Below are 15,069 nucleotides of genomic sequence, written 5' to 3' on the forward strand. Positions count from 1 at the left end.
ACGGCAGGCGCCAGAGGAGCCACAACGACAACGCAAAAGTGGAGCTGGCGAAAGCGCGCTAAGGCGGATCAATCGAACCCCTGGTTGTGGCCTGGCCAAGGAAGGTTCCCCCCTGCAGTCTGAAAACGGACAGCTCCCGTCAGAGTTTTTCCGGTGCTCTTTCCTTGGCCGGCGGGACTACGGGACGAGAGAGAGAGAGGTGGCCCAAGCTCCAACCCCACCACCGCCTCCCTCAAAATCGCGACGTGAATTTTTCAGTCTTTCACTTCCGTCTTCAACGAACGCGTCGTTGACCTTTACTTCGACACACGGAAGCCATCATTCCAATATCCAGCAGTTTGTCTATCAACCCGTCCGCATCATGGATCCCAACGGCACAACCGACAGCAAGTACGTGACTCTGGTCTCGAGTGATGGCTACGAGTTTGTCGTCTTGCGGGACGCCGCCATGATCAGCCCTGCCATCAAAGGCATGTTGGACACGCGCAACAACTTCCGTGAGGCTGCTCTGGGTCGCTGCGTGTTTGAAGAGATCAGGTAAGCCAGCACAACCCAGCGCTCCCACTGCCACCTCTCGTTCTCTACGGCTGTTGCGATGATGAACTCCGATTACATCGATGAGTTTCACTGACAGACCACCGCTCCAACGGCTGGTCTGCTTGATTGTTCAACTACACTTGATCTGAAACAAGCAACATTCTTTCTTTTTCCTTCACACTACTTGTTTCCCAGCCACTTCACAAGGCTAATCCTCATTCCTTTTTGTTTCTCTTTTTTCCAAAAAGTTCTGGAAACGTCTGACCGTCTTCTCTCTCGGCAGTGGCGTTGTGCTCGAGAAAGTTTGCGAGTATTTCCAATACTGGTACCGCTACCGCGAGCGGGAGGACGTTCCTGACATGGACATTCCTGTCGAGCTGTGCCTGGAACTGCTGGTCGCGGCCGACTTCCTGGGCCTGGACAGTAAGACATCCCCAACCTCCTCTGATCCCAGAGCGAAGGCATCTGTCTCACGGGAACCACCCAGCCGTTCTGACACGTTTCTCACAGAGCAAAACACCGGCACTGTCTAAATGACGTTTGATGACCACTTGCATTTTGGCTTCATTGTTCATGACGGAGTTTGGGGCGTTGAGCGTTCAGGGTGGTACAACCAGACACGATACCATTGCTATGACACCATGACGAAATCCCATGCCAAGAAAGGCATGTTTTCTGTTCTTTGCCATGATCTTCCTCTCGATTGTGACCCACGCTATCACCCCATATGTGAAATACCAACCCCCCATCTTAGCATATGCGTTCCTCCCCTCACTCTTCCGTGGGTTGAACGTCTATTAAAGATGGAAGAAGAACTATATTCCACTCACTCTGCTCGACTCAACTTTCTACCATTGAGATCTACGCTTTTTCTGTTGGGATACAGATCAACCAAAGCAAACACATACGTGAACACTAGTGTAGCTGAATAAACTGAATTCTTTCATCTTTGATAACCGCCCCTGATAACATGTGAAGCCTTGTTTTGGTTTGTCCTTGCCGGTATCTTGCAACTTCCAGACAGCTTTAGGCGACACCTCGCAACTGTGACCTTTTTACCATGAAATCTGCCATATGTATATATCCACTTTCAACCAAAACTCAGTTCCAACCTCTGCCTCTCCCACGGCCCCTACCCCGGCCCCTACCACCACGTCCACCACCGCGTCCACCACCACCGCCTCTATGAAAGCCCCGACCACCACCGCCACGGTGTCCCCTGAACTCTCCAGCCGGCGGACCCCTTGCCTTCCTCTCCATCCTCTCCTCCTCGCTAGCATCCCACAGGTTCCCGACCTCCAAGAGCGCGCAGTAGGCCGACGTCTGCGGGTTGGTGTACTCGAACGGCTGGTGCGGCACAGACTCGGGCTCGCCCTCTACATGCGGCGGCGCCGTGATCTCAAAGTTGAGCGGGACGTCAAGCTTGTTCTTCTGAACGATGTTCTCCTCGACCCATCGGCGCTCGGCGTCGATGAGCGGCGCGTAGTGTTCCTCGCTCAGGTCCGGGCTCGGCTGGTGGTGGGCCGCTTCGTCGCCGATGACGAGCGTGGGGTGGAAGACGCGCGTGATGGCGAGCCATTCCGGATCGTACTGCAGGCGGAAGGGCCGCGTCGGGGCCGGTTGGTCGGCGGGCAGGATGTTGTGGGGGCGGGCTTCGAGGAGCTGGAGGAAGTGGCGGCGCGGGAGACACTTGTCGAGGGCGAGGAAGTTGACCTGCTTGTTTGTGATTGTTGGCGGGACGGGCTGCCCTGGTGTCCTTTTCGGCTGGGGCTTGGGTTTGGCGAAGGAGGCCGGGAGTTGGGCGCGGATGTCTTCGGGGACGGAGGTTTTGGTGTTGGTGGCTCCTTCTTGTACTTCTTTGCTGGGCTGTGTTTGCGTAGGTGCGGTAGGCTGCTCGTCATCGTCATCGTCGTCGAGATCGATTTCGTTGGGATTCGTTTGTGCTGGTGCCGGAACAGCGGGTGCGTCCGTGATCTCTTCGTCTCCATCCAGGTCGATCTCGTCTGGATTATCCGATGCTTGAACCGGCTCGTGTGCCGCAGCCGGGGCTGTAGCTGGGGCCGAAGCTCCCTCCGCTGCCTCCTTCGTAGTTGCCTCCTCATCCTTGTAAATCTTCAACGCCGCAAACTTGCAGTGCAAATGCGCGGAGAACCAATACGGTGGCCTGAGCCGATCGCAAACATACTCCGCCGCGACATTGCCCAGCGTGCCATCCATCGACTCCCTTTCGAAATCCGGCTTCATCCTCCACAGCGCCTTCTCGTCACCCCACCTCTCGATCGCGCGCGGCCAGTCGTGGCTGATACCGACGTCAACCTGCTCCCTCAACAGCAGCAACTTTCTCACATCCACCTCTCTGACGTGATAGAAGCTCTTGATCTCGTCCGGGCCCATGGGCAGCCTCTCGTGGTGGCCCTTGCGGTAGTCGAAGCCCTTCCAGATGCCGCTCATGCCCGCGATGCGCAGCGGGCCCAGGCGCAGGACGTTGGCGGCGCCGAGGTAGTAGATGTTGGGCGCGGCCCAGCCGCCGTAGAAGAGCTCCCACATGTGGCTGGCCGCCTCGTGGTTGCCACCCGCGAAGACGGTGAGGTACGGCGCGGTGCGGTGGCCGGCGTAGTACTCCCAGAAATCGCCGAGTTCGCGGTACTTTGCGGGGACGGACATGACGGTCAGGTCGGCGGCGTTGCGGGCGGCTTGGAAGTCGCCGCCGATGATGAGGAGATCGACGCCGTCCCAGCCGCGAGCCGTGCAGGAGGCCTCGACGGCGGCGTAGATGGCGTTGAGGGTACCATGTCCCTGTCGAGATTGTCAGTGAAAGAACATCTGCGTGTAAGACGAGTTCCTCGAAAGACTTACGCATCCCTCAACGGCGATCCGAACGCCATTGGTCTCAAATGTTTGCGTGGCCATTTTGGGTGGTCACTAGGGGTGTGGTTGTTGTAAGGCGGAGGTTGACTGAGGTTCGGTTGTACCCGCGAAATTTTCATACCAGCATCATGACACTAGATGATGCTGAGTTGAAGTTCATGAGCTTCAAAACAATCACCAAGCGACTCTCCTCAGGCGAATTAATTGAGAGGTACTCATTGAAAAAAGAAAAAGAAAAAAGATTGTCAGTCCGACACAATAGCATTTTTACACCATTCATTTATCGCCCTTCGTCGCGAATTCAGTTCATCAAGCCAACATCTTTTGTGCATCTTTGGTGAAGGCACAGATCACATAACGCGGGTAAGATTGACGTACTCAATATCGATACATCTAGCTATGCATGGAAATAAGAAGCTTCGAAGCGCCATGAATAATCTCTCATGCAGAATTACTGAGTGCACGTACTGACTCGAGGCGTCGATTGCCCACGCCTTGAATACATCTAGTGGCAACCTCGACTTATCTCGTGGTCTATCATGATTCTCAGACTGTCGTTCGTGGTCCAGCCATGATTACAGGATAAATGCTCCTCTTTATCAACAAATAACACGGACACGTCCGGATTCAGACCCAGTGACGGTAAGCGTTCACATGGCATTCGTCCGATTATATCAAGGACCAAGGGTCGATTTCATATGACATGATGTGTTGAACCTAACATGTGCCATGAAGACTCGGAGGATTATCAGGCTCAGAATAAACAGCTCGGGATAATCAAGAGAAGTAAAGAGGCCAATGCTCCCATGACCCCGGATTTTTTTGGGTTGCAGCGCCAGGCGGTACCTTACAGTGGACCCGATGATTTTCCGACAGCCTCACACCACTGAAGCAACCTCAGGTGCACTGTGCCCGCCTAAAAATTGGCCCCAATTGAGAGAAGGACGAGCCTCGCGCATCGTAGCCTCGACTCCTGCGCAAACTTCCCCCCATCTACACATTACATGGGCTGTATCTCACCCTCGAATCGCCCACCATGAGCGTATGCAACCCCCCTTTCCCCTTCAGTTTCGACATTCTCTAGGACGTAATAGGCTAACAAACCTTTTCTACCTCGTAGTTCGTGCCCATTAACCCGCGGCCTATGCTGCAAGACCTGTACGTCCTCATCTCGTCCCGCGAAACGCGCCTCTCCAACGCCAACGCCCTCTACGAACACAAACATCCCCTCCCCTCGATAGAAAAAGCTTCCCAAGTATGCTAACATTTCATCTCTGCGCAGTGTCAACCAGGACGTCGTCATCAGACTCAAGTGGGGCGAGACCGAGTACAAGGGAAAGTTGGTCAGCATCGACAGCTACATGAACGTCCAGCTCAGCGGCGCCGAGGAGTACATTGACCAGAAGATGACGGGAGCTTTGGGCCAGGTTTTGATCCGGTACGCGACCATTGTTCGACACACACGAACCCCCCTCTCTCAATCTTTTGTCACCTACGATAATCGCTGACTGAACGCGCTACAGGTGCAACAACGTCCTCTGGATCCGCGGCGCGAAACAAGGCGAGAACGGCGACGTCAAGATGGACGGTTGAGCGGGAAGATCATCCCTCCCACAACGAGCGGAAAGACCACGAGCGGAACAAACATGGACATAACCTGGGAAAACGCCCTCACGTACTTTTGGGTTTGACTTAGAGAAAGGGCGGGCAGAAAGGGATATTGATTTTCACGATGAGCTTGGAGCAGTCAAAACGAATCCACAAAAAGGCCGGCGATGGAACGGAGTTTGCAGTGTTCCCAAGTCAGGTTGAATACCGCCAGGTGGCGCTGCGCAAGAAAGAACCATCTATCTACCCCATTCGCAGCAACTATAGAAGAAGAAGAAAAGGGGCGCACACCATTGTCGGCGCCTCCAGTGCCCCCTTTTGGTACCATCACTTTTTTTTTCCCGCAAATACTTACATGAGGCAAGCAACCTTGCGACTACTGCAGAGATCCGACGACGCTACCTTGATGCGCTGTGTCTCGCTCACCCACGTGTACGCCTCGATGAGCCACTCGTACCACACCCGCGAATCATCCGTCTGGCGCCACATCGTGACCTCCAATTCAGTGTCGGCAGGGTAGTAGATCGGTTGCTGTGAAATGTTAGTGAATTCTGTCCATACTGAACCAGGGTATTTGGGGGCCTATTTTTGCTTACCTTGATGGGGAAGAAGATGGGGAACCACGAGATCATGTCCTTGCTCTTGCGGTCAATCAGCTCGGGATGCGTGCTGATTTCCACCTTTTCTCTGTCGCCGGTCTGAGGCGCATAGAGGACGGACTCAAAGTACCCGGCCAAACCGTGGATGACACCCCTCGTGGGGCATACGAACGTGAGATGGCAGAAGCGCGAGTTGTGGTCGTTGGCGCCGACGGCACCCGCCATGCTACCGCCTCCGCCGCCCATGACGCCGCCGGCACGTCTCGTCTCGATCTGCTTGAGCGTGGCCTCGGAGACCGGGTGGGAGAACTCCCACGCCTGCTGGAAGCGCGGGTGACCGGGCACGCGCATGGCGGCGAAGTCGAGGGCGAAGAGGCGCACCACCCAGGGGGTGTCGAAGGCGTTGGGCTCCGTGGGGACCCTGGTGAGGAGGTCGGCGTGGATGCGCGGCGTCGCGATGGGGCTCATGTGCGCCGTGTAGGACTCGGGGATCGAGATGCCGCCGGGCGCCAGGACGTGCTGGACGCCGTCGAGGCACTCTGGCGAGAGCTCGTTGTCTGCGAAGGAGCCGAGCAGCTCGGATACCAGGATGTCCACCTTGCCGTAGACCGGGTTGTTTTCGGGGGTGCCCGAGACGAGGGGACCCTTCCAGGCGCGCATGTCTGTCTTGACGACGGTGACCTTGCCGCCCCAGATCATCTCGTTCTGTCTGAGGAGGTAGACGTATGCGTTGGGGTTCTTCTCTACGGCCCAGACTTGGACGGGGACACCAGTCGCCTCGCTGGCCTTGAGTGCTCTCGTAACGAGAGGACCGCGGCCGGAGCCGACGACGGCAATGACGACGGCGCCGTCCTTGGATGAGGTGGCTCTACCCAGCTGATGCCACTCGGCCAAGGCCTCCGTGCAGGCAGCCTCGTACTGGTTGTACTTGACCGGGTCACCCTCAAACACCTCGTACGTGGCCGACTCGAGGTTGTCGGACAGAGGTTGCAGGGGCGACTGGAGCCAGTCCTGGAAGCTGGTGAGCGTAGTCTGCTCCAGGTAGGACAGCGGGCGCTGCTGCATCTCGAGCCACTTGAGGTACACCACATAGGTGCGGAACGACTTGAGAGAATCCGTGGCGAGAGTGGGAGTTTCGCCCAGGGGAGGGAAGTCTGCGGAGGTAGGGACTTGGTTTCCGAGACTGACGGCCTGGAGCTGTGCCTCGGCCGTCAGCGAGGCGGTGTCCGGACCGACGTCGCTCAGGAGCAGCCAGGGCGCGTTCTTGAGGCGCATGTAGTGGAAAATCATGTCCTGATGGGCCTTGGGCAGGGCAGGGTGTCCGGTCTTGTTCTTGGAGAATGCGTTTCCGCTGAGGGAGAGGAAGTGCAGGGGCTCGGCGAACCACTTCTCCTGGAGAGACTTTTCAGGCAGAGCTCTGGGGACGCGAATGGCTGTTGATGCCGGTTAGCGTTTCTTTCTAGGGTAGAAGACTGAAGAAGATGCCTTACCAACATACAGACGCATGCTGTATTCGCAGACTGAGCGGACAGTATGCCAAGAGTCCCATGCGCTGTAGATGTCGATCTCCTTGCTGTTCTCGGGGTGAGGCTCCTCTGACAAAGTCGACAGGAGCTCTACGCTCTCCTCCAGGCCCGGCTCCCGGTACATGGGTATGTGGATAATGAAGTTGAGGCGCGACGCAATGGTCATTGCCTCCTGCACAGCTCTGGCGTATTGAGACAGACCCTGGTTTCCGCCATTCTTGGAGGCGTCTCTCCTGGGGCCGGGAATGATGATGCTTCGGACACCACAAAAGTTGGCGTAGGCAATCTCGAGGTTCAGGACCTGTCGAGAAATGCTGGCAACGGCAGGATCGACCGAGGCCAAGTCGATCCAGGGACTGGCGTAGGCGATGTAAGTGGTGACGGCATGACTGGGGAAGAGGGAGGTGTCCTTGGGGGTCAAAGGAGGCACCACGGCGTCCGCCAGTGAAGCGAGTCCCTTCTTTGCCTTGGCGAGATGCTGGGAGACAAGCTCCTTTACCCGTGCATGGAAGTGCTTGTTGGTGATGGGTGCCGTCACAAAGTTGACCTGGAGTCAAAGCTTAGTGAGTGACAATTGAAAATAAAAGAACTTTGGGTCTCAGAAATGGACTTACACCAGCGTTCAGAATCTGGCCATACTGAAGATCATCAAGAGGCTGATCCCTCTCAGAATCATGCTGACCAAGGCTGAAAACAGGTCGGATTTGGTTGAAGTTGCTGCCGTCCATGGTGGATGTTGAGACTATTCAGGCTGTAATACCTTGTGCTGCCTAAAGAGGACTTGTGAATGGTGTAATTGCTCAGCGCACAAATACCCCACGCGGCGGTTGTGCAAAAAGCAGTTACCAGCTGGTCAGGACCCTGGCGCTTCGGTAAAAAGAGGATATGACAAGGGGATATGAGAAGATATGTGGTCAGCAAATCATTCTTGGTAGTTTGTTTGTGCTCAGGAAAACGATGGGCTGGGAGATCACAAAAGTTGCACTCAGAGCAGTTGCAACCTGATGTTGTGTGATTTGAGAAGTCAGGCTGTTGGGTACCCCCCAAGAGGTTAAAAAAGCACCAGATTTTGCGAGATGCGACCCGGTGCCATTGGTTGCACTCTGGACCCTGAAGAGAGTGTGAGAGGAGACAGTGCCCGCTGTCAGGAAAGTATACTTTACTGTCTTGCATCTTGGTCTATTCGATGAGTTTATGATACCCCTTCTGTGGGAGGACAACTTCTAGTATCTTACTCAGAATGAGATCTATTACATACCTAATATGTTCAAGATTATTTTGAATGAGTTTCAGCAAAATTGAGGGATTCTTCGTCATGTTTATAGCCACGTAAGGTCTCACGCTCTCAGTCACTCAATGTCTCATGAGCAGTGTGTGAGATCCTTCGTACGGTACGTCCCATGCATGAGTTTAGCTTATCTTATCATCCCACCTTCTTATTGGCCCGTGCTCATACCCACCCAAATTTTTCCCGCGACAACAAAAAGTTTCTGGGAGCCTCGCCTGGAATCGCCTCCCGAGTTCGTCCTCGTCGACGTCGAATCCACGGGCCGCAACTTCAACCAAACACCTCTCTCAAGCCCCTTTCCGTCCAACACCCTTCCGTACCGAAACGAGGAATTTGCGACCAAAATGGCCGACTTCGAGGATAAGGGATCGAAGCGCCTGAGTGCCGACAGAGAAGGAAGCAGGAAGAAGGTCAAGAAGGAGGAAGAGGACGAGTCAAAGTACAACCCCTACTTGGCGCATATGAAGGAGGAGAACGGCGTCAAGTCCGAGGAGGGCACCATTGATGCCAGCTCACCATTTTACGGTTTCAAGCAACGCGCCACAACATCGAAGCAGCACGAGAAGATCGAAGACCTCGAAGACAACGCCTTCACCGGTCGCCCTCACTCACAAAAGTACTTCCAGATCCTAGAAGCGCGTCGCGATCTTCCCGTCACGAAGCAGAGGTACGTCTATCTCGGAGTGTTATCCAAAAAACTTTTCCATCTTACTGACCATCCCTCCAACAGAGAAGAGTTCCTCGAGAAGTACCACTCTACCCAAATCCTCGTCTTCGTCGGTGAGACCGGTTCCGGAAAGACGACCCAGATCCCCCAATATGTCGTGTTTGACGAGCTCCCTCAGCTCAACCGCAAGATGGTCGCCTGCACTCAGCCACGTCGTGTTGCCGCCATGTCCGTCGCACAGCGTGTTGCCGACGAGATGGACGTTAGTCTTGGCGAGGAGGTCGGATACAGCATTCGTTTCGAGGACAGAACCAGCCCCAACACGATCCTCAAGTACATGACCGACGGTATGCTTCTCCGAGAAGCTATCCACGACCACGAGATGTCGCGCTACAGCTGTATCATTCTCGACGAGGCCCACGAGCGTACTCTCGCCACCGATATCCTGATGGCCCTGCTCAAGCAGATCGCCGCCCGCCGCCCCGACCTCAAGATCGTGGTCATGTCCGCCACCCTCGATGCGCAAAAGTTCCAGCGCTACTTCAACGATGCGCCGCTTCTCGCCGTTCCCGGTCGTACCCACCCCGTCGAGATCTTCTACACCCCCGAGCCCGAGAGGGACTATGTCGAGGCTGCCATTCGAACAGTATTGCAGATCCATGCCTCTGAAGGAGAGGGCGATATTCTACTGTTCTTGACCGGTGAAGAGGAGATTGAGGATGCCTGCCGGAAGATCAACCTCGAGGCCGACGAGATGACACGAGAAATCGACGCGGGCCCGTTGGTGGTTTACCCGCTCTACGGTACTCTGCCACCGCACCAGCAGCAGAAGATTTTCGACAAGGCTCCGGCTCCGTACAAGAAGGGCGGCCGGCCAGGACGCAAGGTCATCGTGGCAACCAACATTGCCGAGACGTCTTTGACCATTGACGGTATTGTCTACGTTGTCGATCCCGGCTTCAGCAAGCAAAAGATCTACAACCCGCGAATCCGTGTCGAGTCTCTCTTGGTCTCTCCCATCTCCAAGGCCTCCGCCCAGCAGCGTGCCGGTCGTGCTGGTCGTACAAAGCCCGGAAAGTGCTTCCGTCTCTACACCGAGCAGGCGTTCAAGAAGGAGCTCATCGAGCAGACACATCCCGAGATTCTGCGTTCCAACTTGGCCAACACGGTTCTGGAACTGAAGAAGCTTGGTGTCCAGGATCTCGTTCACTTCGATCTCATGGACCCTCCTGCGCCGGAGACCATGATGCGTGCCCTTGAGGAGCTGAACTACCTCGCCTGCCTTGACGATGATGGCGAGCTGACCACCCTCGGAAGTCTCGCCTCCGAGTTCCCCTTGGACCCGGCTTTGGCAGTCATGCTTATCTCCTCGCCCGAATTCTACTGCTCCAACGAGATTCTGTCCATCGTCTCTCTCCTCTCTATCCCTCAGATCTGGGTCCGCCCCGCCGCTCAGCGTAAGCGTGCCGACGAGATGAAGGCGCAGTTCTCGCACCCTGAGGGTGATCATCTCACGCTCCTCAACGCCTACCACGCCTTCAAGGGCACGGCAAACCAGCCCGACGTGGACCCCAAGAGGTGGTGTCACGAGCACTTCCTCTCCTTCCGTCACCTCAGCAGTGCCGACAACGTTCGTGCGCAGCTGAAGCGCATCATGGAGAAGTCTGACCTCGAGCTCGTGTCGACCCCCTTTGAGGACAAGAACTACTACACCAACATCCGGCGTGCGCTCCTTTCGGGCTTCTTCATGCAGGTTGCCATGAGGGAGAGCTCCGGCAAGGTTTACCGTACCATCAAGGACGATCAGGCTGTCATGATGCACCCCTCCACGGTCCTCAAGACCGACTACGAATGGGTCCTTTACAACGAATTCGTCCTCACCTCCAAGCAGTACATTCGTACATGCACCGGAATCAGGCCAGAGTGGCTACTTGTAAGCAATGCCCCTGCCCCTTTTACCATTCGAACAATACCACTTGCCTTTTCCCTCCTCTTGCCGCTTACCCCCATGTGGATTGCTACGATCGATCTCTTGCTTCTTTCAGCCCCCCCTGTCCTGCATTCTTCGGCACTTGCCTCGTCCTATCCATTGCATCGGAGAACCCCATAACTAATATTGATGTTACTAGGAAATCGCACCCGTCTACTACGACATTGACACGTTCGACGACGGAATCGTCAAGACCGCGCTGACCCGGGCCTCGGAGAAGAAGCGCAGAAAGGAGGCCATGAAGAATGGTCGGTGAGCAGCCAGCGTGCGCGCGCGCGCGCGGTCATGCACTCCGCTCGATTCGAGCGCAGAAACGGCAAACCCAAGTCCCAAAGAGCTCAATTCTCACAATCTTACACCCACCACCACCCACTTACCTACCCCTACCTTTTTCGCCAAGGTTGCGATTACGCTAAGGCCCTGGGGACCTAATGAAGAGAAAAACTCAGAGTGATCCGATTTTGGGATTTTGGAGGCCCGAAAGCCCCCCCCTTCCCCCAGTTCGATCGTGATTTTTTGGCGAGGGTCGCCTCCATCGCGGCGGGGGCACCGGCCTACCGGACCAGGGGGGTGCGTGTGTTGTTCGAAAGCCTCCCTTTTGGGGCTCAGTTTTTCGGTTGTGATGGGGAGAAATTCTCCCCCGTTTTGCGACTACGAACTTCAGCAATTTTTTTCTTCTTGTTGTCGTTACACAGCCTGGGACCAGGGCACACGGCGGGCAAATCACTTTGGAGAAGATGTCATGGTCGGTCGCTCTTCTCCAACCCGACGATCCGACATTGAAGAGACGTGTGTGGGCGGGCTTGGCAGGGGCTCATTGGGACCGGAATTTTTTATTATTGTTTTCTTTCATGGTGGTATGGCGTCCCAGGTATGACAAAAGAGAAGCATCATCAACGGCACATAGTGATCGTGTGTGCCCAAATAGAAGACCACATTTTCTTGTTCCCTCCACTCGGCAGCAGTAGCATCTTGCTCGTTGTGTCTGTCTCTCTGTCGTCTGTCCCCGCCTCATGTCACCCCCCTCTCGGTCCCCTCCCCTCCCTGCCCCCTCTGATCTTTGCAACCCATCCATCTTTACGAGCCAAAATTATCCATGGGTTGTATGTAGTCCCGGCAGATGGGTGCAGATGCAGAACATGACGGATGTAGCCGGGTATCGAAAAGGAGGGGAGGTGGATGGGAGGAGCCCACTTTCGCGAAATGCAGCAGCATTGCGTCTGTGTGTGTGAGAGAGAGATGGGCCGTGTGATCAAGGGTGGATTCCATGTGTGTGTGCTCTGAATCCAGCATTGCCAGCATCATTGCTCTCAGCATTTTTTGGGTATAATTGCATGAACAAGGGTGTGGTGGTTGAAAGAGAGTCAGAGCAGGTCCAGACTCCAAGCTCCAAACGGCCAGGGAAATTGCGAGGCTTCATGGGGGAAAAAGAGAACATCCCGATCGCCCGACGATTGGAAGGTCCAAGTTTTTTAGGTACATCATTCATCATGCATCGTACACTACACATTTCGTTTTTTGCCCTCTTTTTCATTTACCTTACCTTTGCTCAAAGTAAAAAGTTTGGGACGAGATCTCACCAGACCGCAAGGATCATCAAAGACGGGTTCTTTTCCATAGTTGGACATTCGGATTTGATTTGTCATTTGACATAAAAAACGCCCGGACTTTTGTCCGATCAGACAGACGTCCTGCAGCACCCGAGCACTGCCAGACCGTATCTTTGGGACAGGGTCAATTGAGAGCCTGGCGCGTGTCCGTCCGTGTGTGCCGTGCCGTGTAAGACGATCGCGAGACGGCGCCAAACCTTGTCGGCGCAAGCTCCCGCAAACTGAACACAACGGCGCGGCGCTTCCGGATCTGGGTCCTGTCCTTGGCTTGCCGTGGTCGTGCGTACGTAGTAGGCACGGTCGGCTGCTTGGGACCCTTGGGTCCCAAGAAAATCCAAAAGCCAAAACCCCTTCAGACCATTACCTGGTGCACTATTCGTGTAGTTTTACTCTTAGAAGTTAGAGGGCTTGGATGGAGGAGAAAGAAACCCCTGAACACGGGGGACGCCACATCGTCGATCGGACGCTATGCCCCCAACACGAGAGATACTAAGGCGTCACGACGTATACCAGGACGTCTGTGGTTGTGAGAGGGTAATCCTTATGATTCCATGATTCCATAGTTGTACGATCTGCGATCAGGAGTTGAGACGGGTAGACGGGGAGAACAGACGACGACACGACACAAAGATAAACCACGCTAAGCAAAGAAAATTCACAGTAGCAGATATAGCGCTTATGTTTTATGAAGAACCAAAAGGGAAAGACGAAGTAGTACACGAGCGGTGTGTTTTGCAGTAGCAGATGCTATCTCATGTTTTCGTCCTAGTGTAATTCGGCAGGGTTAGACAATAATCCCGTCTGCCGAAACCTCACAGTGAGCAAAAACAACCTCCCCCCCCAAGAGAGCGTCGCATCCGGTACGCGGGCGATGCGAGGCGATCCCCGACCCGGATCCCGTCACACGTGTCACGCGCGTGGTCTCGACGGTTCCACCGATCGCTAGTCGCGGGAGAGGTTACACAGGCACAAAAAACAGAGGACGTATCGGGAATAAATCCAGCCAGCAACCAACCTCACAGTGACCACACACACACTCTCACGCGCACATACACTATACACAATCACACATGCGAATAAATTCAGTCTGTGACTCTCTGCAGTCAATGGTCTGTGGTCGGTGCAAGTCTTTACCTTTTGAAGGAACATTATCCCGATTCCCGAGCACACACACACACACACACACACCGTACACCGTACACCACCAATCAACCTGCTAGCCAGCCGAGCAAAAGCCTCCTTATGCAGCACCTAGCCAAACCACCACCCTTCTCTCTCCGGTACACTAACATTGCTTAACTCTTCTCCAACGCCCGCCTGGGAGGCTTAATAACCTTTCGGAGTTTCGGAGAGAGAACGCCCTTCTGCAGGATTCTAGCGCGGTGAAAGGGAAACAAAGGGAAAGAGTGCGTATGCGTGTCTGCGCCTCTCTATCGCACTCATCATCCCCCCCAACGTCTTGTTGAAAAAAAAAAAAAAAAAACGCACGCCAAGCAAGGGTTTTCTTAGTCAAACTGGGGGGCTTCACCAAAAAAAAAAAAAAAAAGTGAGGCAAAGCTAAGGTAAGCAAAAACCGGAACATCGGTCACATCGGCGGTAGGACCTAAGGAAAAACACTCAACGAAAGTTTACGTCTACGGTGCGTCGTGAGCACGGGCGAAAAAAAAAAAAAAAAAAGAGGGCGGCGAAAAGAGGCAAAGCCAAGGACAAAACAGCACTTGACCCATCTCGTCGATAGCGTAATAGTATCAATCTACTACATGCTGATGTAAGACTACCTTACATAGGTAGTCTCTCTCGTTGTCATACACAGGGCTTCTCAGCTGCCCAGGTATCGAGCTATACAGCAAGCTATTTCATCTTAGTCTGATAGACTAAACTACACGAGGTTTCGGCACTCTGAAATTATCTGCCCTGGCAGTTTATTCAAAATCAGGGCAAACAAAAATCAGGGCAAATTTACCTCTCAGTCACCGTCCCGTCCATCTCATCCCGCAAGAAGAGCAATATTAGGAATAGCTGCGCGGCGCCGCCATGACCAGGGGTGGGAAGGGGGTGAAGAAGAAGCGTGTGGTGGTGGTGTGATATGATGATTTTTAAGTGACAAGTGAGAAACGACAAACACTGACTTGTACGCTTGCCTTAGTCCTCCGGGGGGATAAGACAAGTCGACACATGGCCGCGTTTTGGTGGCTCATGTATGATTTGTCCCACGAGTGTTTAGTCGTGCCTCTAGAACCTCCCCCAAGAGGAAGAGGGACGGTATATCAGAATATTGAGTGAAATAATAGAGGAAAGCGGGAAAATAGAATCATGCACAGCAGCAGCAGCGCAGGCGCTTTCTCGTATACGCCGGCGACCCCTTCTAGACAAACT

General features: G+C 54.4%; 5 protein-coding genes across 5 annotated transcripts; 3 read left to right on the forward strand and 2 right to left on the reverse strand.

Moving 5' to 3' along the window:
• Positions 1 to 299: 299 nt before the first annotated feature.
• HER10_EVM0004130 (Skp1 family protein) lies at positions 300 to 1,283 on the forward strand. Its single transcript, XM_035473782.1, has 3 exons — positions 300 to 537; positions 821 to 960; positions 1,048 to 1,283. Exons 1-3 carry the CDS (start codon positions 362 to 364, stop codon positions 1,068 to 1,070), a joined length of 339 nt encoding a protein of 112 aa, XP_035329183.1. The 5' UTR covers positions 300 to 361; the 3' UTR covers positions 1,071 to 1,283.
• Positions 1,284 to 1,638: 355 nt separating this feature from the next.
• HER10_EVM0006748 (lariat debranching enzyme domain-containing protein) lies at positions 1,639 to 3,468 on the reverse strand (the record flags this gene model as incomplete). Its single annotated transcript, XM_035476325.1, has 2 exons — positions 3,394 to 3,468; positions 1,639 to 3,333 (listed from the first exon to the last, which is right to left on the reverse strand). Exons 1-2 carry the CDS (start codon positions 3,445 to 3,447, stop codon positions 1,639 to 1,641), a joined length of 1,749 nt encoding a protein of 582 aa, XP_035329521.1. The 5' UTR covers positions 3,448 to 3,468.
• An 889-nt stretch (positions 3,469 to 4,357) lies between these two features.
• On the forward strand, positions 4,358 to 5,205 carry HER10_EVM0004504 (LSM domain-containing protein). Its single transcript, XM_035474146.1, has 4 exons — positions 4,358 to 4,447; positions 4,526 to 4,563; positions 4,688 to 4,843; positions 4,929 to 5,205. The coding sequence occupies exons 1-4, from the start codon at positions 4,442 to 4,444 to the stop codon at positions 4,996 to 4,998; spliced, it is 270 nt and encodes an 89-aa protein (XP_035329221.1). The 5' UTR covers positions 4,358 to 4,441; the 3' UTR covers positions 4,999 to 5,205.
• HER10_EVM0008096 (PRMT5 arginine-N-methyltransferase) lies at positions 5,161 to 8,181 on the reverse strand. The gene is made up of 4 exons (XM_035477630.1): positions 7,753 to 8,181; positions 7,103 to 7,685; positions 5,610 to 7,045; positions 5,161 to 5,544 (listed from the first exon to the last, which is right to left on the reverse strand). Exons 1-4 carry the CDS (start codon positions 7,864 to 7,866, stop codon positions 5,365 to 5,367), a joined length of 2,313 nt encoding a protein of 770 aa, XP_035329692.1. The 5' UTR covers positions 7,867 to 8,181; the 3' UTR covers positions 5,161 to 5,364.
• Positions 8,182 to 8,684: 503 nt separating this feature from the next.
• On the forward strand, positions 8,685 to 12,481 carry HER10_EVM0007317 (helicase associated domain-containing protein). The gene is made up of 3 exons (XM_035476876.1): positions 8,685 to 9,093; positions 9,157 to 11,026; positions 11,223 to 12,481. Exons 1-3 carry the CDS (start codon positions 8,771 to 8,773, stop codon positions 11,337 to 11,339), a joined length of 2,310 nt encoding a protein of 769 aa, XP_035329593.1. The 5' UTR covers positions 8,685 to 8,770; the 3' UTR covers positions 11,340 to 12,481.
• The last annotated feature ends 2,588 nt before the right edge of the window (positions 12,482 to 15,069 follow it).

Source organism: Colletotrichum scovillei (assembly GCF_011075155.1).
Source record: "Colletotrichum scovillei strain TJNH1 chromosome Unknown Contig00009, whole genome shotgun sequence".
In the NCBI taxonomy this organism is placed as follows: Eukaryota; Fungi; Ascomycota; class Sordariomycetes; order Glomerellales; family Glomerellaceae; genus Colletotrichum; species Colletotrichum scovillei.